Raw genomic sequence first — 23,369 nt, forward strand, 5'->3', positions numbered from 1 at the left:
TTACATTCGTCCTGCCTGTTGTCTGTGGATTTATATGGGTCTAACAAGTTAAGCAGTAATTTTAGCTGCCATGTTCTTTCTCTCAAAGGAAAACGATTGGGCCACTTCATCAAATACTTAAGTTGTTATTTCAATAATCATACCATCTCAAAATCACGTGCCACAAGGATTTAAATTAACATATTTCACTAGTAGAAATCATGCAAAACAACTTTATATATACATAATTTTAGTCACCAAACATAGAGCACGAAGAAAAATGTCCTCTTGAAATGTAGTTCAGCTACCAAACAGACCAAAAGGACGAATTTTGTAATCCACCAATCAGTGCTTTTGTTCTCTTGTTGCTAGGCAGAATTTATTCTATGGCCAATCACATTAAAGGATGAAAAGAGTGAAGTTGAGTTTTTCCAAAGGATTACTCATGATTTTGAGCTCACGACACTTGAAATCTTAAGTTTATGCATTTTGAAGGTAAATTCATTAAATTAACTCATATTTTTAAGTGACAGGGCCAAAATGCTAAATTTTAAGTAATGTTTAGTCAACATTACTTGATTTTTTAAGTCAAGGCAACATTAGGGTTTACAGTGTATATTTGGTGTTATTTGCCGTATAAAACTTTAGACATGCAAAATCGATTTCACAATCGATTCAAAGAACACTTGTCACTCAAATCAAACAGGATTTTTTTCATAAAAGTGACATCCCAAGAAAGCAAAGTAAACAGTCTCTCATTCGTAGGTTGCATTGATACCTAGTGGTGTATGCAAGTAAAACAGTATAACAGTAATTTTTTTTTTCTCACCTGAAATTCATGCAATAAACATGTTTTTGACAAAGATTTTAGTTTGTTTGTGGTCTATATAGCCTGCATCAAAATGAGGTTTGCAATTATGCGCCCTAAGGCATGAGTTGAAGACACAGTCAGTGACGTCACGATATGTTAATTTGTTAAATTCATACCTACGTCATCACCCTCACCAATATTTTCCTTTTTTTTTTTTTTTTTTTTTTTACATTGATCTGTGTACCCTTTTTTTTAATTACTGTTACTGCAAACCAAAATATTTTTAAGGATGGCCTCATTGCTGCATTGCTAAATGATAGCAACTCACCAGGACACTTGACCAACTCTCCACTCATTCTCCTCGGACCACGCATTTAATTGACTTTGACAGTCATCAGTTCTTGGCAATTCCTCATTTGCCCTCTCATGTTTGGCAGGTTCAAAATTATACAGCTGCGGGCCATACATGTTGGCTCTTGCCATTTCTTCTTCATCCCAGTCAGTCGCCATAGTTCTACTAAACTGAGGCTACCTTTCATGTAAAAAAAAAAAAAAAAAAACCGTTAATACCAAAAACGTAAAAAACTGGTCTTTAAGACCATTTTTGAGATATTTTACAAATGATATACATATCTTGAGTGATTTATGTACCAATTAATCGACAGTGGTGTTTAACCTGCAACATGGGCTTTAAAAGTATGAACTATTAACTTGACCAAAAAAAAAAAAAAAAAAAGGTTGCATTGGTCCAATGCAGAACTGATGCAAAAATGCATAGGGTGACAAGATGTTTTTAAAATGTGTTCAGATGCATTCAGAGGTGGAGGCTTGGAGACTTGCACCACAGTCACTCCATTGTTGTATTGGCTGTACTTTGGCTTGTTGTCCTGCAGACAGATTTGTGTTCATTCTGGAGTCTGGGTTATGTGATCTGGATAAAGCACCTCTCTGTGTGTTGCTCCATCTATCTTTCCCTCAGTAGTCGTTAGTCTTTCTAATGAAGCCTACCTCAATATGTCTAGCTCCCAAGTTATTTAATTTCATTAAAAATTTATTTACAATTACACAATACACAGTGGACTAAATGTGATTGTTGTAAAGTTTGTGGCCATACTAATGATCATTTTAATTCTACAGGAAATGAAGTAAATCCGCTGAGAAACACCCCTTTGAGATTTGAATTTAGTGGTGCTAGTTTTTGCCGTTGTATTCGCCACATGAATTTTAAAGTGAATGGTTATAGGCTTTGTTTGGAAAATTACCAGACATTCAGTTTTGCTGTGTTACTGTGAGACATCAGCAGACAAACATGAACATAAACAAGAAAAAAATTGTAATTAATATTATTAATTAATATAAATGATAATTTTGTATTATATAATTTTACATCAGTTTCCGAAAGTTCTGATTATATTTTATTTTAATGTTTTTTTTTGGTGTGTTTTTTTGATGATACAGTCAATTGTATGACTACAAACACTACAAAATTGTTGAATGTAATTGTTATATTTGCAAAAAATAAAATAATAATTATATATATATATATATATATTATATATATATATATATATATATATATATATATATATATATATATATATATATATATATATATTAGGGGTGCACGATAAATATCAGCCGATAATTAATGTGCATCTGGCTCTGTGTAGTAACAGCTGTTCTATGTGAAATCACAAACCTGATGTTATTTACCGCTGATTAGATAACCGTCTTTACTGACCAGATGTGCATTAATTATCCGCCGATATTTGTTGTGCACCCCTAATATATATGTATGTGTGTGTGTGTGTGTATTACAATTTCACCACAAAAACTTACGTTTCGATGTGTAAAATGTATATATACTATTTTTCCCGATATTTGAACATGGAGCACAAAAACAGTCTTAAGTCTCTGGGGTATATTTGTAGCAATAGCCAAAAATACATTGTATGGTTCAAACTGATTGATTTTTCTTTTATGCCAAAAATCATTAGGATATTATTTAAAGATTATGTTCCATGAAGATATTTAGTAAATTTCCTACTTTTAATATAACAAAACTTAGTTTTTGATTAGTAATATGCATTGATAAGAACTTCATTTGGACAACTTTAAAGGCAATTTTCTCAATATTTAGATTTTTTTGCACTCTCAGATTACAGATTTTCAAATAGTTGTATCTTGGCCAAATATTGTCTGATCCTAATGAACCATACAACAATGGAAAGCTTATTTATTCAGATTTCAGATGATAAATCTCAAAATTTACACTTAAGACAGGTTTTGTGGTCCAGGGTCAGATATATTCTCATTAAACATTGATATTTCTAACTATTTCGAGCAATAAAAAAATACATCAATCATTCTCCTATGTGTTTCTTCCTCAGCGGTGAAATGGATGATGGAAAGCCGGTGTGGGCGCCTCACCCTACGGATGGGTTCCAGCTGGGCAGAATCATTGACATCAGTGCCGATAGTCTGACCATCGAGCCTGTCAAACAGAGAGGGAAGGTGAGGAGGAACTTCTGCAAATATAGACACATATAAGGCTGAAAGATCATAAGTTACACAAGTTACACAAGCTATTTGTATAGATTTTTTGCATTTAATATTTGTCAGAGTGCCATTCATAATGCCATGGACAAGGGTCTCTACATGAATGTCCTTCTATGCTCAGTTTTCTTTTATAGGATAGGTACTGTTATGGCAGAGCAAGTTTAAGTTGGTTAAACTGTCATCATGTTTATAGCCAGTGTACACAGCAAAATCCCCAGTGTTAATTTAACACTCTGAGTGTGGACTCATATAAACACTGAAGCAGTGTTAAAAGTAACACTGAAGCAGAGTTGAAGTTAATGAGATAATTAAGAAGTTAATTGAGTTATGACTGGGCATTATTGAAGACACCTGATGTTAACAAGCAGAATCACCACCCGAGAAAATCACAATTTGTGTCACCATTGTAGCGGTCAGTGTTTGATTTAGCTGGGATCTTGGCTTGTGACTTTTTACTTTTAAAGTTTTTTGTCAAACCAAGAGCAAAAACCATTGCGTGTTGATGATTATGTTTTAATGTAATTGTTGTTTGACATGAGTCACTGAACTCATTTACAGTGTTTTCTCAAAGTAAAACTTCTGTTATCGATTGTCACAGCTTTGATTCCTCAATGAAAAAGTCTGCATTTTCTATACAGTTTGTAGGTATCTCTTGCAAGTGATTCAGATTTTTTTTTTTATTAAAGAGCTTTAATTTTAGGCACACACAGATAACAATAATCAGTGTATGAATCTCAACAATGGTGACAAACAGCATATTCAGATAAACACACCAACTCTGAACATCACAAAACTAGATACTAAAAATGAACATAAAAACAGCAAAAATAAAATATAGTTAGAATAAAAAGTTAAAAAGACAGTTCAGCTCATAATATATTTATGCCGCAATGCATGATGGGAGCCATGGATGAGTTTTTATTGGCTATAACATGCTTTTTTGATGGTCACCGTTGTTGTGATGCTCACGCTGATTCCTGATGTCTGTGTGTCTAAACAAAAGATCTCTTTTTTTTTTTTTATGTAGAACTAACTATTAAAAACATGTCATGTTATGGCAAAAATGCTGGGTTGCTTACTTTTCTTTTTCACTTAATTTATGTATACAGGAAAGAAACTTAAACTCAGGCATTCAGATCACTCTATAACAAATAGCTCAAATCACAATCAATGGCACACATGATTGCCTTTGCTGTGGTCTGTCTGTATGATATAATTCAGTCACCACAGCCACATAAAATCTAAAGTTAATAACTGAAGGGTCAAGATCCCAACTAAAGCAAACACTGACCACTACAATGGGGACACACAAATTGTGATTTTCTCGGGTGGTGGTTCTGCTTGTTAACATCAGGTGTCTTCAATAATGGTCAATCATAATTCAATTAACTTCTTAATTATCTCATTAACTTCAACTCTGCTTCAGTGTTACTTTTAACACTGCTTTAGTGTTTATATGAGTCCACACTCAAGAGTGTTAAATTAACACTGGAGATTTTGCTGTGTAATAACGCATCTGGTTTAAAGAGATTGTTCACCCAAATATGGGGTAAAAAAAAAATTCATAGTTCACTGACCCTAGTTTCAACCCAAACAATGTTCTTCTGCTGATCACAAAAGAAGATAATTTCTGTATTTTTGAATGCTGGTACCTGTTTGTAACTTCCATCAAATGTACAAAAAAAAAAACTGTCTTCTGATATGTTCCACAGAAGAAAGTAAGTCAGAGTTTTTGAACAACATGAGTAAATAAAGACCGGATTACATGTTTTTATTTTTGGTGAACAATCCCTTTTAAACTTTTATGTTCCACCGTTATTACTGCATTAATGCAAAAAAAATAAATAATAATGTTTCAGCTGATCATTTTGACCCTCATTGGTTTTTTTTTGTTTGTTTTTTTATGGCCTTACAAGCTGTAATATCATTATTCTGACATCAGAGGGTTTAAAACTGTAGAAGAGGGTTTGTTGAAAGATATTCATGAAATAGCGAATGGCAATCATAAAAAATTGTATTCCTTAGTTTTAATCTAGTGCAGTTGTTCTCCACTGGTTTTGCTTTATATTTCAGTGGGAAAAAATGCACAGTGAGTTATGAAGATATGACAAGATATGACAGTTGGTTTCACCTCCTTCAATGGATAATAAAGAATATACTGTGTGGATGTTTCTAAAATTAAAGGCACGATATGTATGATTTTCATAATAAAATATCCAAAAACCACGTTATCCCAAGAGTTCCCAAGTATTTGTAAATCCAGAGAAGTTCCAGTTTTAAATAATGGCACATCCCTGTTGATTGTCGCCTATCAAAAATGTAATATCCGCACTATCGGTTTCCGCTTTTAAAAACTATGGCAACACACATGGGCAAAAATGCTTCTGTGTAGTACTAAATCCATTACGGCTTTCGCAAATAAAATGAAAATGAAATTAAAAGTAATGATTCTTTTTACGTGTTTTTACAGTGTTGCACATTATAATCACATATGAGTCTGTTGAGTTTATGAACACAGCGGCCAATCAGAGGTGTTCAGATGAGTCATTGCTGAAACACCAGGCATTTGTTGTTCAGTGCGCATGCTCTCTGAGAGTATAGACCACTTTACTGATTATAAGGGTTGTTTTTTGAGAGTGCTTAAATTCGTTTTAGACTGAAGTCAGTCACAATGTTCCTTGACATTGTAAATGTTCTTTGCTCACTTTGTCTGTATAATTTATTCGCTAACTTTGGAAGGTACCGGTAATATTTTTTTTTTTTTATTACATTCTGTGAACATGATTCGGATGTTTCTTAATGGTGAAACGACATCTCCCATCATTCCACTCTCCTTTATAGCATCATCAAGCTTCACCTTTGTAATTTGTTTTGAAAATGCGACCTCTAGCGGTGAAAGTTACATATTGTGCCTTTAAAAAAGCTTTTGACACAATTGATTATGGCTGATTAATGATTCAACTGGAGAGATATGGTATAACAGGAAAATACTTCTCTTGGTTAAAAAGTTACCTTGATGACAGATATCAATTTGTAAAAATAAATTATTTTGTAATTACCAATTAAATCAGATCTAATGAAAATCACTTGTGGTGTTCCACAAGGCCCGGTGCTAGGCCCCAAATAATTTGTACTGTATATAAATTATATAAATTATTATCTATTATTTGTTGTCTGTGAGGACCGAAAAAAAATTATTTGTTGAATTGAACATTTGAACAAACAACCAGTCAGATAGTAATGATTAAACGTTTGTTTGATTTATGTTTCATGAACCTTAAAGAGATACCCCAACCCAAAATAAAAATTTTGTCATTAATCACTTACGTCCATGTCGTTTCAAACCCGTAAATGCTTAGTTCACTTCGGAACACAATTTCAGATATTTTGGATGAAAACCTGGAGGCTTGTGACTGTCCCATAGACTTCAAAAGAGTTAAAATACAGTCAAAGTCGAGAATAAAACAAAAATAACAACTTTATTAAACAAGTCATCTCCTCCGTCTCTCCCCACATCATCATAGTGCCGTTTTGAAAAACACTGGCGTACGCTCTTCTGTGTCAGCCACGCCACAAGGATGAGCTGTTTTCTTTCAAATCAAAGCATAAATTCACGTAGAAAACTTATTCTTGTGGCGTGGCTGACAGAGAAGAGCGTATGCAGTTTGCGTTCAGCAGGTGTAGGGAGAGACAGAGGAGACGACTTGTTGAATAAAGTTGTTATTTTTGTTTTATTCTCATACAAACAGTATTCTCGTTGCTTCATAAAGTTACGGTTGAACCACTGATGGCAGATGGACTATTCTGATGATGCTTTTCATACTTTTCTGGACCTTGACAGTGTATTTTACTTGGCAGATAATGGGACAGTCATAAGCCTCCAGGTTTTCATCCAAAATATGTTAAATGTCTTTATCGAAGACAAACAAAGCTTTAACCGGTTTGGAACGAAGGGGGGGTGATCAATGACCAAAATTTTCATTTTGGGTTGGAGTATCCCTTTAAGTACACAAAACTTAATTTCAAGATGGTCATTGTTATAAATAATGGGAAAGGGTGAAGACAAACATGACCTATACTTCAGACTGGAAATAAAAATGCTCATGCTCTTACTGGTTGTCAAGGAACACCAATTCAAATCTTAATTAAAAACTGCATTCCCACGTTACAGTTCGGATGATTTAATAGCTTTTAATGCTTTGCTTTAAGAACAAGGAACTGCTAATATGATCTAATAATGAAAGTACTCACATTCCATGTCCTGCTCTGTTTCCGTCAAAAACATGTTTTGCACTTCACAGATTCTTTGCAAAATGATTTAAACTCTTCAGATGAATGCTTCTGTTTTCAGAGCCACTGCAAACACATCCTGTTGCCCATATGGAGTCTGGCCTTCTCTGGAGCTTGACAAAGATTACAGTAGCAATAACTGTGTGTGTGTGTGTGTCAGCTACAAGAGAGAGTGTTGTGTGCAGCATTACATCTAGCTCATGTGATTTGTGTGCAGTGTGATGTCGCTGGGATGTAAAAGCACAATGAGCTGTCTGTTCACACGCTACAAATGTCTGTGTGTGTGTGTGTGTGTGGAGTACACTACTGTCTGATATTAGAACAGAAGCATGGAATACATAGAGCAGGAGTTGCATTTCGTTTCACTCTTGCATTTGATGTGTTTGCTGTGGGAAACATCAATACTGCTGTTGAGCAATCCAATCTCTAATCCCACGTATTAATGGGTCAGTTCACCCCAAAAATTTTACATTTTATTTACCCTCATGTTGTTCCTAACCCCATAAAGCTTTTTTTTGGTATTTTTAATGAAAACTGAGAGATTTCTGTCTATATGTTGACAGGCCATGCAACTAAATTTTGATTCATCAATAAGTGCATAAGAGGACATAAACACTAACTAAATGAATCAAGCAGTTCAATCAAATTCTTCTGAAGAGACAAATTTGCTTAATATGATGGGCAGATTTAATTCAGGCATTTATTTACATATAAACACTAATCAACACACATGCGTAGAGGGCATGAAATTAAGACCGTCATGTCTTTAACATTGGGGATCCTGTTTTTTGTGGGGCCTATAATGATGTTAAATTAAATTAAATTAAAAAAAGCGTCTGCTAAATTAAATTAAAGTAAAGTAAAGTAAAGTAAAGTAAAGTAAAGTAATGCATTTAGCAGACGCTTTTATCCAAAGTGACTTACACTGCGTTCAGGCTATCAATTTTTACCTATCATGGGTCCCCCTGGAATCTAACCCCCAACCTTGATAGCGCAATGCTCTACTAATTGATAAAGATACCATGTATCTTTAATTAAAAATGGTGAAATTTAACAACTACAAAAAAATTAGCAGTTTGGAGCTCTGGATATTTGTGCCATTTAACATTGCTGTCATAAAACAGTTGTCAAATAGTACCACTCAGTTTAGCTACTTGCATCTTTCACTGTTAAAACTGAAGAAGTGCACTTTCAGTGGAGCGACAAGTCACTAATGTTTTATTACAAATCTTCATTTGTGTTTTGAAGATGATCAAGAGTTTGGGAAGACATGAGGATAAATAAATGATGACAGAATTTGAATCTGTGGGTGAAGTCTCCCTTAAAGCTTAAGCACGTAACTAACACCAGTTATCATGCTTTTAGTGTTATGTGTGGTTAACGTTAAAGTCATTGTGTTTCAGAACTTTCAAGCTTCTGTCAATCAAGTCTTCCCTGCTGAAGATGATGTCAACAAACATGTGGAGGACAACTGTAAGTGTTATTGTGTTTGAGTGTTCATGTCAGTTATGTGATTGATATAATGAAATGACAGCACTGACTAATGATTTCGTGTGTGTGTGTGTGTGTGTGTGTGTTGCAGGCTCATTGATGTACTTGAATGAAGCCACGCTACTAAATAATGTCCGTGTGCGCTACAGTAAAGATAAGATTTATGTGAGTATATTCTCTCTCGCTCTGTTGTGATGAAGGCACTCTTCTGTATGTCTCCTGCTCTCTACATTGCAAAGCCATGTCTTAAACCCAAAGAGTATTTCGCTTCTTCACAGAGATGGTGCATGTGTGAGAAGTCCGCTGATGTCTGTGCTCTGCCTGATTTTTCAGTGTATATGGATTTGTACATAAACAGCAGTGCATGTGCAATTAATTAATTATTCACATGGAAGAGTTCACTTTGTAGTGCACATCTAGGATCTACTACATCTAGATCTAGACTTGTGGTCAATAGAGTGTACTTTGAAAATGTGGTATAAGAAGTAAAATGCAGAAAACTAAAAACCCACAGTCCCAAGCTTGCCCAGGTCTTTGTTGTCACCTTGCTTTACAGTAAATTGAGTAATTGTATTAAAAATGGTACATTTACCTAAATGGGCAGATGTATGCAATGTTATTTATTTGTTTATTTATTTACTTTACATTGTTTATTAAAAAGTACACTACTGTTCATAAAAGTTTTGGTAACACTTTACAATAAGGTTCCATTTGTTAACTATATTTAATGCATTAACTAACAATGAGCAATGCATTTTGTACAGTATTTATTAATCTTAGTTTATGTTAGTTAATAAAAATGCAACAGTTCATTGCTCGTCCTTGTAAGCTCAGGTCTATTAAATAACATATACCTATGTCAACATTCACTAAGATTAATAAATGCTAGAAGTCTTTTTCATTGTTAGTTTGTTGTGAATAAATGGAACCTTATTGTAAAGTGTTAACAGTATTTATTTATTTTTATGCCATTTGATATAGGGATAAATCAAGTTGATCACAAGTCACAAATACACTGTAAAAATGATTCACTTTATTTACTCAATAAAATTATTTCAAATTTACATCCAATACTGTTAATTAAATTTAACACATTAGAATTAATTAGAAATAATAAAATTAAATGCTTTCAAGCAACCATTCAAAATGAGTAGAATAACACAAAAATATTGATTTAATTGAAAACAAACAAACAAAATACTATGCTAAAGAATACCGTTATACGTGCCAGGCCAGTAGTTGGCGATCATGACCTGTGAAAACGTTAAATGCATGCACTGAATTCTAACAACCAGACATGCTAAAATAAAAGATGTTCAGACAGTGTTGGTTATGAAATTACATAATCATTGTTTGACCTGAATATCTGAACTCATTTAGAGCCTGTTCTCTGAGTTAAAATAGCATTCATTATAGCAGCCCCTGTCATCCAATGATAGTAAAAGACCTGGAATTTTCAGTAAAATCCAGAGTTTAAGAATTCTGATTAAACAAAAAATTGTAACAGGGAAGGGGAGCCTTCTTTTAGGCTCACAGTGACATCAAGAAGCAGCGTATGAATCTCAAGAATGGTGACAAACAGCATATTCAGATAAACAGATGAACTGTAAGCATCACAAAACAAGCTACAATAAAAAAAGTAAAAATAAAAGAAAATAGTAAGAATAAATATAAGACAATTCAGCTCATAATTTATTCATGCCGCAAAGCATGATGGGAGCCATAAATGAGTTTTGATTGGTGGCACCCAGAATGCAGTATAACGTGCTTTTTGATGGTCACCATTGTTGAGGTTCTCAGGCTGATTATTGATGTCTGTGTGCCTAAATGAAAGTTTTTTTTTTTTTTTTTAAATGTTTTGATCAGAAATGCTCCAAAAAATCTCTCTGATTATGCTGAAAAAACCAGACTTTATATTGTACAACCACAGAACGACTGATGTTGATATGACACAACCAACTCAGAAATCCAGATCAAAAGATGTCAAAACAAACAATAACATCTGATCTTATTCTTTATTGGCTTGGTTAGCTGCTATATCACGATTTCAGCAACCAAAAAAAAAATCTGTTCATAAGTTTAAGGGTCAAGAGCCCAACTAAAGCAAACACTGACCACCGTAATGGTAACCAAAAATTAGATTATTCTCCTTCATTAATTCTGTTTGTTAACATCAGGTGTCTTCAATAACTCTGTTTTGGGGGCTTGAAAAAACATAAGCTTTTGAACACGATGCCTATATCATCTCCATGTAATCAACAAAAACATGAAATTGTGAATTAAATTTTTGCGTTGTGTTTCTTAGTCGCATACTACTGGCCTGGTATGCATAACATAGTATTCATTGGCATAGTATATGCAAATTTTTTGTGCTATTTGACTAATTTTGAATGGTTAATTTCTCATTTGATTAATTCCAATGAATTCTTATGTGTTAAATGTAATTAATAATATTGCTTGTAATCGGTTGCCACAATTTTATTAAGTAAATATAGTGTATTATTTTTAACAGTGTACACCAACTACGCACACATTCCCTTTCATGTATGCCTATGAAAGACGATCGAACCAATCAGAGTAGGTATGGAGCGGGTTAACATGTGCAACCCCGCCTCTATATGCAGGCTGCAGCCGCGTGCTTCTCGTTTTGTCCAACAAAACCAATATTTTATATACATTTTACTTATTTTTTTCATGTTATTTTACTCATTTTGAATGATTGCTTGTATGCATCTTATTTGATTAATTCTAATTAATTCTAATGTGTTAAATTGAATTAATAATATTTCTTGTAATGTGATGACAATTTTATTGAGTTTAATGATGTTCTTTTGAACAGTCTGTGCATCAAAGAATCCTGAAAAAAAAATAATAATTTCCACCAAAAATACTAAGCAGTACAACTGTTTTCACAGCTTATTGATAACAACAATCAGAAATGTTTCTCGAGTACCAAATCAACATATTATTCTGATTTCTGAAGATCATGTGACACTGAAGACTGGAGTAATGATGCTCAAAATACAGCTGTACATCACAGAAATAAATTACATTCAAATACAAAACAGTAAAAATAATAATACTGTGAAATGTCATTGCAAGATTTTTTATCAAATTAATGCAAATTTTGTGAGCATAAGAGATTTCCTTCAAAAACAAAAATGCTTTTCATGTGCTCAGTGCCTTCTCTTATATGATGAAATATTTTTAGTTAAAATGACAAGATGATGCAGCAGTCCTGGAATCAGAATGAAGACGAAAGCCTCATTAAATAAATGGAAGTTAAAAAAAAAAAAAAAAAAACCTTTACGTACTTGCCATGTTTTATTATTTCTTTGAAAATAAGTTGCAGCAATTCCTCAATACTCTTTTATGTCTGAAAATGGTTTCTCTGCCAGATAAAATGAAAATGCATTCATTGGTTGCTTTCCTGCTGCTCATGTTACTTTGTGTTGCAGACATTTGTTGCCAACATCCTGATTGCTGTGAATCCATATTTTGAGATCCCCAAGCTGTATTCTCCAGAGACCATTAAACAGTACCAGGGCCGATCGCTGGGCACGCTGCCTCCTCACGTCTATGCAATTGGTAAGCAAGGCTGTGAGGACCGGCATGGGCCGTATTATCTGTGGCTGGGCCTACGTATATGTGCTAAATTGAATGCAGAGGGAGTGAAATGAAGGCTTCTCAGTGATGTACTTAAATATATACCATTAGCTTGTGTAAATGTTAATATTCTTTATTTGTTGTATTCAGCGGATAAAGCTTATCGTGACATGAAGGTGCTGAAGATGAGTCAGTCCATCATTGTGTCGGGAGAGTCAGGAGCTGGGAAAACCGAAAACACCAAGTTTGTTCTCAGGTATAGAAAGGTCTCATTTCTATAACATATAGAGTATCATTCATAAAAGTTAATATTTGATACTTTATTTGATATGTGATAGGATATGTGTTTTCCTCTCACAGGTACTTAACTACATCTTATGGTACAGGTCAAGACATTGATGAAAGAATAGTTGAAGGTACGTTTGAGGGCCGTTACTGTACTAATTTACATTTTTGCCCCACTATGCCATAATCAATGCAAGTATTTTTTTGTCATTGGATTCCAGCAAACCCACTGCTCGAGGCGTTTGGCAATGCCAAAACTGTCCGAAACAACAACAGCAGCCGCTTTGGGAAGTTTGTGGAGATTCACTTTAATGAAAAGGTGAATGATACAAACAGAAAACTGCAGTGCTTTTTGAAATGAGGTGTAATTTTTGTGCGGTGACGCAGATGTGTGATTTTGTACATTAACACACATGTATTTGAATGCAATGCTGATTTGTTTTTTCCAGAATGCAGTAGTAGGTGGTTTCGTGTCCCATTACCTGCTGGAGAAGTCCCGTATCTGCACGCAGGGCCAGGAGGAGAGGAACTATCACATCTTCTACAGGCTGTGTGCTGGAGCTCCTGAAGACATCAAGGAGAAGTTCCACCTCAGCTCTCCAGACTGCTTCCGGGTTTGTGAATCACATCAGTCTGACAAACACTCCTACACTTTCACTTCTGTAGAATAACAGGGCTCCAGACTGCGACCAAATGGACTCATTATTGTGAGCGGTTGCATTGGCGCAACCACCGCTTTGTTCAGCTCATGAGCTCTGCCATTTCTGTGCATTTGAGAAACATCAAATGGCAAACGAAAGTGAAACTAAACCGTGCTACATTTCAGCTGTGCAGCGCGGTCAGTTTATCAGCTCGGACCGCGACACAAGCAATCTTTTCTGAGCTCAGAACAGCTTTTCTGGGGAGCCAAAGTTGATTTTGTGACACTGTTACTGCACAGATGCAACAGTGCTGTGAGATCCAGTGAGAAGCATCTGAAGTCGCCGCACTATGATAAGGTTACTGTGAGATCTAATGAGAATCATTCAAACTCTGCACAGAAATCTCTGCAACAGCGCTGACATATGTAAGGAAACCAGAAGCGGTAATGCTAACTAATCATGGTGTTGCAGTAGAAATAGTCGAATGCATTATATCATTCATTTCAGGGTTCGTAAAACCTTTTGAGGGAGAAATTCAAGCACTTTTCAATGACGTTCAAGCATTTCACACAACTATTTCCAGCACTTTAAAGCTCTAAGATGGGATGAAGAAAATATACTTTGTGGTAAACAAATGCTTATGTAAAAAAATTATATCAAATCACAGTTATAACAAGGAGACAGCAGCAGAGGATCACTTATTGGCATTTAATAAGAGTGGGATTACACATTTTCTGTATTTAAAAAGTTACTGTTGTTAATAAAAGTAAATTTTGTATGCATCTTGAAGGGTTACTTCTGCCAAAAATTAAAATTATGTCATTAATAACTCACCCTGATGTCGTTCCAAACATGTAAGTCCTCCGTTTATCTCCAGAACACAGTTTAAGATGCTCCGGGTGTGTGCTCACAGTGTGTGTGTGTGTGTTCACTGCTCTGTGTGTGTGCATTTCGGATGGGTTAAATGCAGAGCACAAATTCTGAGTATGGGTCACCATACTTGGCTGAATGTCACTTCACTTTCACTTTCAAGATATTTTAGATTTAGTCCGAGAGCTCTCAGTCCCTCCATTGAAGCTGTGTGTACAGTATACTGTCCATGTCCAGAAAGGTAAGAAAAACATCATCAAAGTAGTCCATGTGACATCAGAGGGTCCGTTAGAATTTTTTGAAGCATCGAAAATACATTTTGGTCCAAAAATAGCAAAAACTACAACTTTATTCATCATTGTTTTCTCTTCCGTGTCTGTTGTGAGAGAGTTTAAACAAAGCAGTTTGTGATATCCTGTTCGCGAACGAATCACTCGATGTAACCGGATCTTTTTGAACCAGTTCACCAAATCAAACTGAATCGTTTTAAACGGTTCGCGTCTCCAATACGCATTAATCCACAAATGACTTAAGCTGTTAACTTTTTTAATGTGGCTGACACTCCCTCTGAGTTCAAACAAACCAATATCCCGGAGCGCGGGTAAACCTAAGGCTTGAATGAAAAGCAATCATCGCAAATGACGTCATTATGTCGAGCGCAAAACCAGTGAACCGTTTTCTTCAACTGGTTTATTGAATCAAACTGTCCGAAAGAACCGGTTCACGGAGAAGAACTGAAATTCCCATCACTACTGGTGATCCGTCAACTGATGCAACTGGTTCTAGACTCGTGAACGAGTCAATCTTTTGAAAAAAGTTAACAGCTTAAGTCATTTGTGGATTAATGCGTATTGGAGACGTGAACCGTTTAAAATGATTCAGTTTGATTTGGTGAACTGGTTCAAAAAGATCCGGTTACATCGAATGATTCGTTCGGGAACCGGATATCACAAACTGCTTTGTTTTGAACTCTCTCTCACACAGACACGGAAGAGAAAACAATGATGAATAAAGTCGTAGTTTTTGCTATTTTTGGACCAAAACTGACCCTCTGATGTCACATGGACTACTTTGATGATGTTTTTCTTACCTTTCTGGACATGGACAGTAGACGTACACACAGCTTCAATGGAGGGACTGAGAGCTCTCGGACTAAATCTAAAATATCTTAAACTGTGTTCTGAAGATAAAAGGAGGTCTCACGGGTTATTAATGACATAATTTTCATTTTTAAGTGAACAAACCCTTTAATGCTTTACTGTCAAATCTGTATAAACAATAGAACAAAAGACAAATAAACAAGAAATTATCATGAAATAGTATTAGTAACTGTACTTATTAATGCATAACAATAGTAATTTTATGATTAAATGATCTTTATTTTGAATACCCCCACACACCACCCCCAGCGCTACCAAATCTGCTCCTGGCGCACCAGCTGTAGGTCTTAGTGGCGCTGGAGCCACTGCTCTCAGATCTTAGTCTGGAGCCCTGAATAACCAGTGAGGGACTTCACAGTGTCTTTAAAGACATTAACAAGCAGTTATTTTGTTCTGTTATAATTCAGGTTGATCATGCAAAGTGATGAAAATGTGTAATTATGACTTGACTGTCTGCCAGGTGTTCTTCCAGAGAACATGTTTCTAATCATTTCTCGTATACGCTTTCTGTTCAATCTAGTATCTGAGTCGAGGATGCAAAAGGTACTTTTCTAACAAGGATTCAGACAAGCTGATACCTCAAAACCGCAAGAGTCCAGAGGTAATACATTTATTTTTAACAGTTTAAAACATCTCCACAGGTTCTTTGCAGAGGATTCACTTGCCCTCCCTTTTACGCTCTCTAACAAAAAAACTACAATGTTTCTTTTCAAGTTTGTTTGGATGGGGAAGAATTGATTAGGAAGATCTGGAAAGCAGGACACTACAGGAAAAAACAGTATTTTATCATGCACTGGTCAATTTAGCAATATTTCAGAGGGATTTGATCATTTTATTTCTACAAATGTAGTGATTTTTTTATGTTTTTGGTATTTTCTGATTAATGGAGAGGTAAAAAGAGAGAACAAAATCCCCTGTAAAAATCTCTCATACAGTATTTTGACAAAAAGAATCAAATTTGCACCTATTTAATAGCATAATGTCTCATTTGCATTTAGACAACATTTCAGAAAACTGAAAATACAAAAATGTTTGCAATCCTTAATGCAATCAAGTCAGCTGAGGAAATATAGTTTAATATCTGTTCTGTTATTTATTTTACACTGTTCACCTGATTTGTCTTGCCTTCAGTAAAACTTAAAAAATGGAAAATAATTGTAGATTTATTGGTTCAGCATGATTCGTCCACACTTGTGTTTGGTTGCTCATTTATGGCTTGACATTAATTCCCAGATACAAGGCTTTTTGTTAATGATCGTTATGAATCAAATTGTGAATAACTGATGCATGATTGTGTTCATACTAATCTAATCACTGCACTAATCATTTGTAACATCATTGTCTGTGGTTGTGTGTCTGTTTGTGTGTGTCTGATACATCCAAGGATGAGAAGGTGAATATGTGAGCAGTCAGAAGGGCTTTGCTTCTTTCTCTCTCTTTGTGATAGAAATACATGACCTGGGTCCAATGTGTTTCCTACTGGACAATGATATGTCCTGGTTTGGTATACTATTTTATATATATATATATATATATATATATATATATATATATATATATATATATTATAGGGATTTGTGTATTGCATGGATTTGTGTATTGCATGGAAAGTGGTTTAATTTAATTTAATTTAATTCATCTCTTACTGCTTTTTTGGGCATGTAGTTAATAAACCTAAAGGAATCAAAAAAAAAAAATCTTCCAAAATCCAATTTTGTAACATTTTCCATGTATCGCGTAAAAGCTTTAAGAATATGTTTGACCCAGATCTTGTAAAAAAAACACTTTCAATTCTTGGGAGCGAAATTGCCGCTTTTTTAGCTTGGTTTTTCTGAAGGTAATGGGATATTCTTCTCTTAATATTCCTTTTTATGGTTTGCCACAAAAAAGTAATAGTAATATTCCAGCAGGGTGCAAGTCTAGTGCACTTTTAAAATCCCCCACATTGAGGTTAAAGATATTAATGGTGTACTCGTGTCCATTAGCATTATCTGCTCCTCTCAGAAGACACGTTTCTCTTTAGCTGCTGCATTTGTCTTCCAAATACGCCCATCAGGCTCCTTTCAAATCCAAAATGCCAGTAACTTGGCTGAGGCTCATCAGACATCTGGGTGATGCAACATCTGTCATTTAAAAATATCCACACGGTTACATCAGACTCCTGATTGTCCTGAGGAAAATGTTGAGGACAACAAGTGCCTTTTTGCCCTTTACAATATAAGAGGGCAATATAAAATCAGACATCAACGACTGTAGAAAACCTACATGCACCTGACAGTTTCCTTTATTCTCAGATGAATATCTATGACCTGAAGTTTGACACTGAAAGTGCGGTCACGGTTCTAAAATTCCTGGTGGATTTTGTTTGTGCATTTTTGCAGAACAATATTGAATGTGACCGCATGCAACTACAAGGCCTCAAAGCATAAGAAAGCAGGAAACTGATGTAATTTTAGGCAGAAACTGGACAGCTGCATCTCAGTTGAAAAGGGCAAAGACAGTCATGGGTTTCATGATGTAGCGTTGTGGATGCATTTGAGTGATTGTGTGCACTGATGAAGCTGCTTGATACACTGCTTAGTCAATGTAATGTGGCTGTTTCAGTTAAGTCTAAGATCTATTTTCCCCACACAAGCATTTTCAGTCATGCTCTGACATCTGTTGTTAGAGGAACATGAGGAGCAGTTCTCTATTAATGCCAGTGGTTCTGAAATGAAAGGTTCAAGAGATATGGTAGTGTTCTGCTGCGCATGTACATATGAACGGTCCCGAGTCTAACTTGAGCGTTGCTCCTCAGCATCTGAAGGCAGGTCCTCTGAAAGACCCTCTGCTGGACGATCACGCCGACTTTAACAGAATGTGTGTGGCCATGAAGAAGATCGGTCTGGATGACACCGAGAAGTTCGACATGTTCAGGGTGGTGGCTGGGGTTCTGCACCTCGGAAACATTGATTTCGAAGAGGCCGGAAACACCTCAGGTAGAGTTATCAAAAACACCGTTTTTTGGCGCTATATACAATACCACATCTTAGTTTTGTGTGTTTCAGGTGGCTGTGTCTTGACGAAGACATGCGGTCAGTCGTTAGTGTTCTGTGCGGAGCTGCTGGGTCTGGAGGAGGAGGATCTGAGGGTCAGTCTGACCACCAGAGTCATGCAGACCACTGCAGGGGGCGCTAAAGGAACAGCCATCCAGTAAGAGCTGCTCACACCTTCTCGTGAACACTTGAGCTGGTGGATAACCATGCACAACTTGTTGTCTTCTGTAGGGTTCCTCTGAAGGTGGAGCAGGCCAACAGTGCTCGAGATGCTCTGGCTAAAGCCATCTACAGCCGTCTCTTCGATCACGTGGTCACCAGGATCAACCAGTGCTTCCCCTTCGACTCGTCCGCTCACTTCATTGGTGTGCTGGACATCGCTGGCTTTGGTACAAGACCGTCATTGCTCATGAGTCACCTGAGCCATTAATGTCTCATTCAGATTCCTTGATTCCTTGGGGCCTTTAGCTAACCAACCATCCCTTACTCCTGTCTTCCTCAGAGTATTTTGAGCACAACAGTTTCGAGCAGTTCTGCATCAACTACTGTAATGAGAAACTCCAGCAGTTCTTCAATGAGCGCATTCTCAAAGAGGTGAGTGATGCAGCTGACGTGAGATGTCTGATGCTGCATTGATGATAAAACATGTCATTATCAGGCTGATGAACTGGACTGATGTTTCATCTGTTGTCTTGTGTGTGTGGTCAACAGGAGCAGGAGCTGTATCAGAGAGAAGGTCTTGGAGTCAACGAGGTCCATTACGTTGATAATCAGGACTGTATAGGTCTGATACAAAAACGATATCTGCACTCTTCTGCCTTTTAATACACCAGAAACTTCTGGCAGCCTAAATGTGCTTGAAGATTGCCTTTGTATCATTTTTGTCCAGACTTGGTGGAGGCAAAGTTAGTTGGGATCTTGGATATCTTGGATGAAGAGAACCGGCTACCTCAACCCAGCGACCAGCACTTCACTGACACCGTCCACAGCAAACACAAGGACCATTTCCGGCTGACTGTGAGTCGCGCTTTACTCTACATCTCCTTCAAGAAGGGCACTCTGGTTTAGTGGCTGTATTTGTCCAATCTTTCGTCCCACAGGTTCCCAGGAAGTCCAAGCTGACAGTGCACAGGAACGTCAGAGACGATGAGGGCTTCATCATCAGACACTTTGCTGGAGCAGTGTGCTATGAAACGGTACACACACACACAAACACACACACACATTGGTCTATCCATATAGAGAGAAAGCAAAAAGAAATTCAGATCTTCCATATTTGTTTTGCCAATTTCTTGATTAATTTAACATGGGCATCAGAAAATAACACCAGTCTCCCTCACCAGGCAAGGATTTATCACCTTTCCCTAAACTTTTGCTAATTCCTCAGTTAAATTAGCTTGGTAAATTTATATAAATAAAAATTAATATTGTGTTGATTCCTCAATTTAGTCTTTATGTTTTACTACTTAACTGCTGTTAAAATGTATTCAAATTCAATGAAAATGCGACAATGAAACACAACAAATCCACTGCTGAAAATAATGAACCTAAATAAAACTAAACTGAGATATAAGAAAACGCTATAATAAATGAAACAGGTGATTAAAAACAAGAATTAAAAACTAACTGTATAATATCCATTTGATAAGACTGTTATTGTCAAGTCAGGTCACCTTTATTTCTGTAGCTCTTTATACAATACTGTGTCAAACAGGAAAATAGTTTGTTAATATTTCAAGAAGACCATATCAGCAAGATTGAGGTTTTTAAGTGCAAATAGGCACAAATGTTGGTAGATTTTGTATCCAACAAGGGGTTTTAACAGTTCAGAGACAATAATCTCAACAAGGCAAACCATGTTTTACAATAATTCAATTTTATGCATTCTCCAGAAATCCCCAAATTCACTCTAATGAACGAACTCTTGTGTGTTAATTTATTCAAGGTTTTGTAATGGCTGTAAGTGCCACATTTTGAGCTAAAGCTTAAATTCAAATCCAGAAAAAGTGATTTAGACCATTTTCCCCTTTCTTTTTCAGACTCAGTTTGTGGAGAAGAATAACGATGCTCTTCACATGTCCTTGGCGAGTCTGGTGAGCGAGTCGAAGGATAAATTCATCGGAGAGCTCTTCGAGAACTCAAACCACTCCAAAGACACCAAGCAGAAGGCCGGCAAACTGAGCTTCATCAGCGTAGGCAACAAATTCAAGGTCAGTCTCAAAATCACTTACTCTGACTGTTAAATGAGGGGAAAATGAGCAAGGTTCCTGCAGTTTCTTACACAGTCTTTAAAATATATGTTAAATGGTACAACAACGGTCTTCATTCCCATTCCCATTCCCAAAAACAGGGTTTATATACGTCTTAATGAGATTATTAAACTTTAGAAGAGTGTTATGTAATTAAATTAATAGAGCACTGCTCATTCAAGTCTATTGTGCATTCACACAGTTTCAGAGCCGTTCACCATCAGTGATTATCTACTGCTGTGAATAATTGGTTACTGTTGATGAATTATGATAGTATTTACTTTGTAAATGGTGTTTGTATTGTAATATATTGTTCATGGAAGAGTGCATATTTTATTTTGATTACAAATTAAACTGTATCTAGCATTCAATTCACCAGAAACTCTTCTGTCTGGGCCGTCCCGTGAAGAAAGACTAAGAACATTATTCCACACGTTCAGTATAGTGAATCTTTCTTTAAAAACATATAATAATGTATCATCAGAAATCCATTTTGATAGGCCTGTAAATCATATGTATTTATGTATTAGTACTAGTGCTGTCATTTTGTCAATTGGTGCATTAATGCATGCAATGATTAATTTTTTCAGATTAACAAAAACTTTGCATGTATGTAAGATTTAACACACCTGAGTAAACATCAAAGAACTAAAGACAAAACAGGAAATCAGTAGCTTTAATGATTACTGATCTATATTTCATTTAGTGTTTGATAACTTTATTAATTTTTGTATATTTCCTACTGGCTGAAGGGCACAGGTCGCTAAATTATAATGGGTTTTTGTGAAGTTTGGTTTAAGGTCACATAAATTAGAATTTTTTTTTAGTCTAATAAATGTTAAATTGATAGATCTCAGTTCTACTGTAATGTTGAACGGATATTGTCAATGGTTCAATATTACGAGAAAACAACGATTTCCTAGAGAAACTCACCTTCAGTCACAAAAAAGATGCCATTAAACTATTATTTTAACATTAATTATATTTTAATTTGTTAATGTTAGGTTGGATTAATTGCGATTAACCCATTTTGTGCCAAAATTCTTCTGAATGGTTTCATGCATATAATCATTTTAAGAGTGTCCTATGTGAACATGTTCTGCATTTATTTTCCCCAGGTTTTAGTTTTTTTCTTGATAATGTGTGGCAGCTATGTTGTATTCACCCCTTCAATGTCAGATTTAATCAGGAGGAGAGCATCTAACTCAGATTCACTGCTTTCAACAGATCAATCTTTATTCATAAACACATTTATTATGCATTAAAGTCGAAGAACATTCAATGTTTGGTTACCGAACTTTTTTAAAAATATCTTCTTTTGTGTTAAGCAGAAGAAAGAATCTGATAGGTGTGCTTGAGGGTAACTAAATGATGACACAATTTCAGTTTTTGGGTGGACTGTACCTTACCTAAGCAGTTTTAGTATAAGTAGTCTACAAGCAGTCCTTCAGTGAAGGGACAAGACATATACATTTACATAAACATATTTGCATGCTAAATTAGTGATATAAATGTGTAAAGTATCACATATATTATGAATAGGTAAATATTGAATTGGTCAAATGGATTAACCCTGACAAAAATCAATGAAATTAATGAAATTATTTAGAAAATATGCTTATTCAAATAATTATAATGTGTAGGCTACACTCATGATTGTTTGTTTATTTATTTATTTATTGTTTAGCATGCATATATTTTCATGAAAATAAATAAATAAACATAAATAGAACGAAGAAAATATATCTATATAAAGCTATACCTGAAATATATATATATTTTTAGGCCCATAGTATTCAATGGCTGACTGTAGTAGGTGATTTCATATAATAATGTAAATATAAACTCATTACTTGTCTGAATTTGAACATTATAATAGAATCATAGGCTGCTAGTCATAAAATGTATTTTGGTCCTTGACCAATTCGAATGAAACGCATCCAAACTGGATAAAGAGGCCTCAATAAATTGCCCCTTACATAATGTCATAAAATGGAGAAAAAGATGATCTGCATCAATGAATCCCATGTGTTAGCTCTGTATCTTTCCATTCTTCCTTCTGTGAGACTGACTGAGGTTAGTTAACAGCTGCGGTCTCCCCTCAAGACTTTAGCAGACGCAGAAGAGGGACCGTGGAGCTCTGGACAGTACAGATGTCAGTTAAAGGGTTAAGTTATGTTTCAGGTGGAATATTATGAAAGCAGAAGTAAAAATGAATAACATGAACACTACATTTCTTTGGGAAGGTTTGCCTTCGCCATGCTTCCTGGAGGTAGGGGGAGGAAGTTGACAGCCTCATGTGACAGGAAGGAAGTGGATACCATTTTTATTTTTATTTTTTTTTAAATCCCTTATTTGGTTGTTTTCTTGCATGTCATTGAGAAATGAAACAT

General features: G+C 35.5%; 1 protein-coding gene across 3 annotated transcripts in view; it reads left to right on the plus strand.

Annotated features, from left to right (window-relative positions):
* The window catches only part of LOC113063486 (unconventional myosin-VI-like), a 51,217-nt gene that overhangs the window by 18,770 nt on the left and 9,078 nt on the right, over positions 1-23,369 (plus strand). For all 3 annotated transcript variants that reach the window (XM_026233927.1, XM_026233928.1, XM_026233929.1), the window contains exons 2-18: positions 3,181-3,304; positions 9,043-9,112; positions 9,222-9,295; positions 12,589-12,718; positions 12,887-12,992; positions 13,097-13,152; positions 13,243-13,340; positions 13,471-13,635; positions 16,213-16,293; positions 18,490-18,670; positions 18,740-18,884; positions 18,959-19,116; positions 19,230-19,321; positions 19,439-19,511; positions 19,617-19,744; positions 19,828-19,923; positions 20,767-20,937. In XM_026233927.1, coding sequence (XP_026089712.1) covers positions 3,181-3,304; positions 9,043-9,112; positions 9,222-9,295; positions 12,589-12,718; positions 12,887-12,992; positions 13,097-13,152; positions 13,243-13,340; positions 13,471-13,635; positions 16,213-16,293; positions 18,490-18,670; positions 18,740-18,884; positions 18,959-19,116; positions 19,230-19,321; positions 19,439-19,511; positions 19,617-19,744; positions 19,828-19,923; positions 20,767-20,937 — 1,948 coding nt within the window. The remainder of the gene's footprint in view (positions 1-3,180; positions 3,305-9,042; positions 9,113-9,221; positions 9,296-12,588; positions 12,719-12,886; positions 12,993-13,096; positions 13,153-13,242; positions 13,341-13,470; positions 13,636-16,212; positions 16,294-18,489; positions 18,671-18,739; positions 18,885-18,958; positions 19,117-19,229; positions 19,322-19,438; positions 19,512-19,616; positions 19,745-19,827; positions 19,924-20,766; positions 20,938-23,369) is intronic.

This window comes from Carassius auratus, chromosome 45 (assembly GCF_003368295.1).
Source record: "Carassius auratus strain Wakin chromosome 45, ASM336829v1, whole genome shotgun sequence".
In the NCBI taxonomy this organism is placed as follows: domain Eukaryota; kingdom Metazoa; phylum Chordata; class Actinopteri; order Cypriniformes; family Cyprinidae; genus Carassius; species Carassius auratus.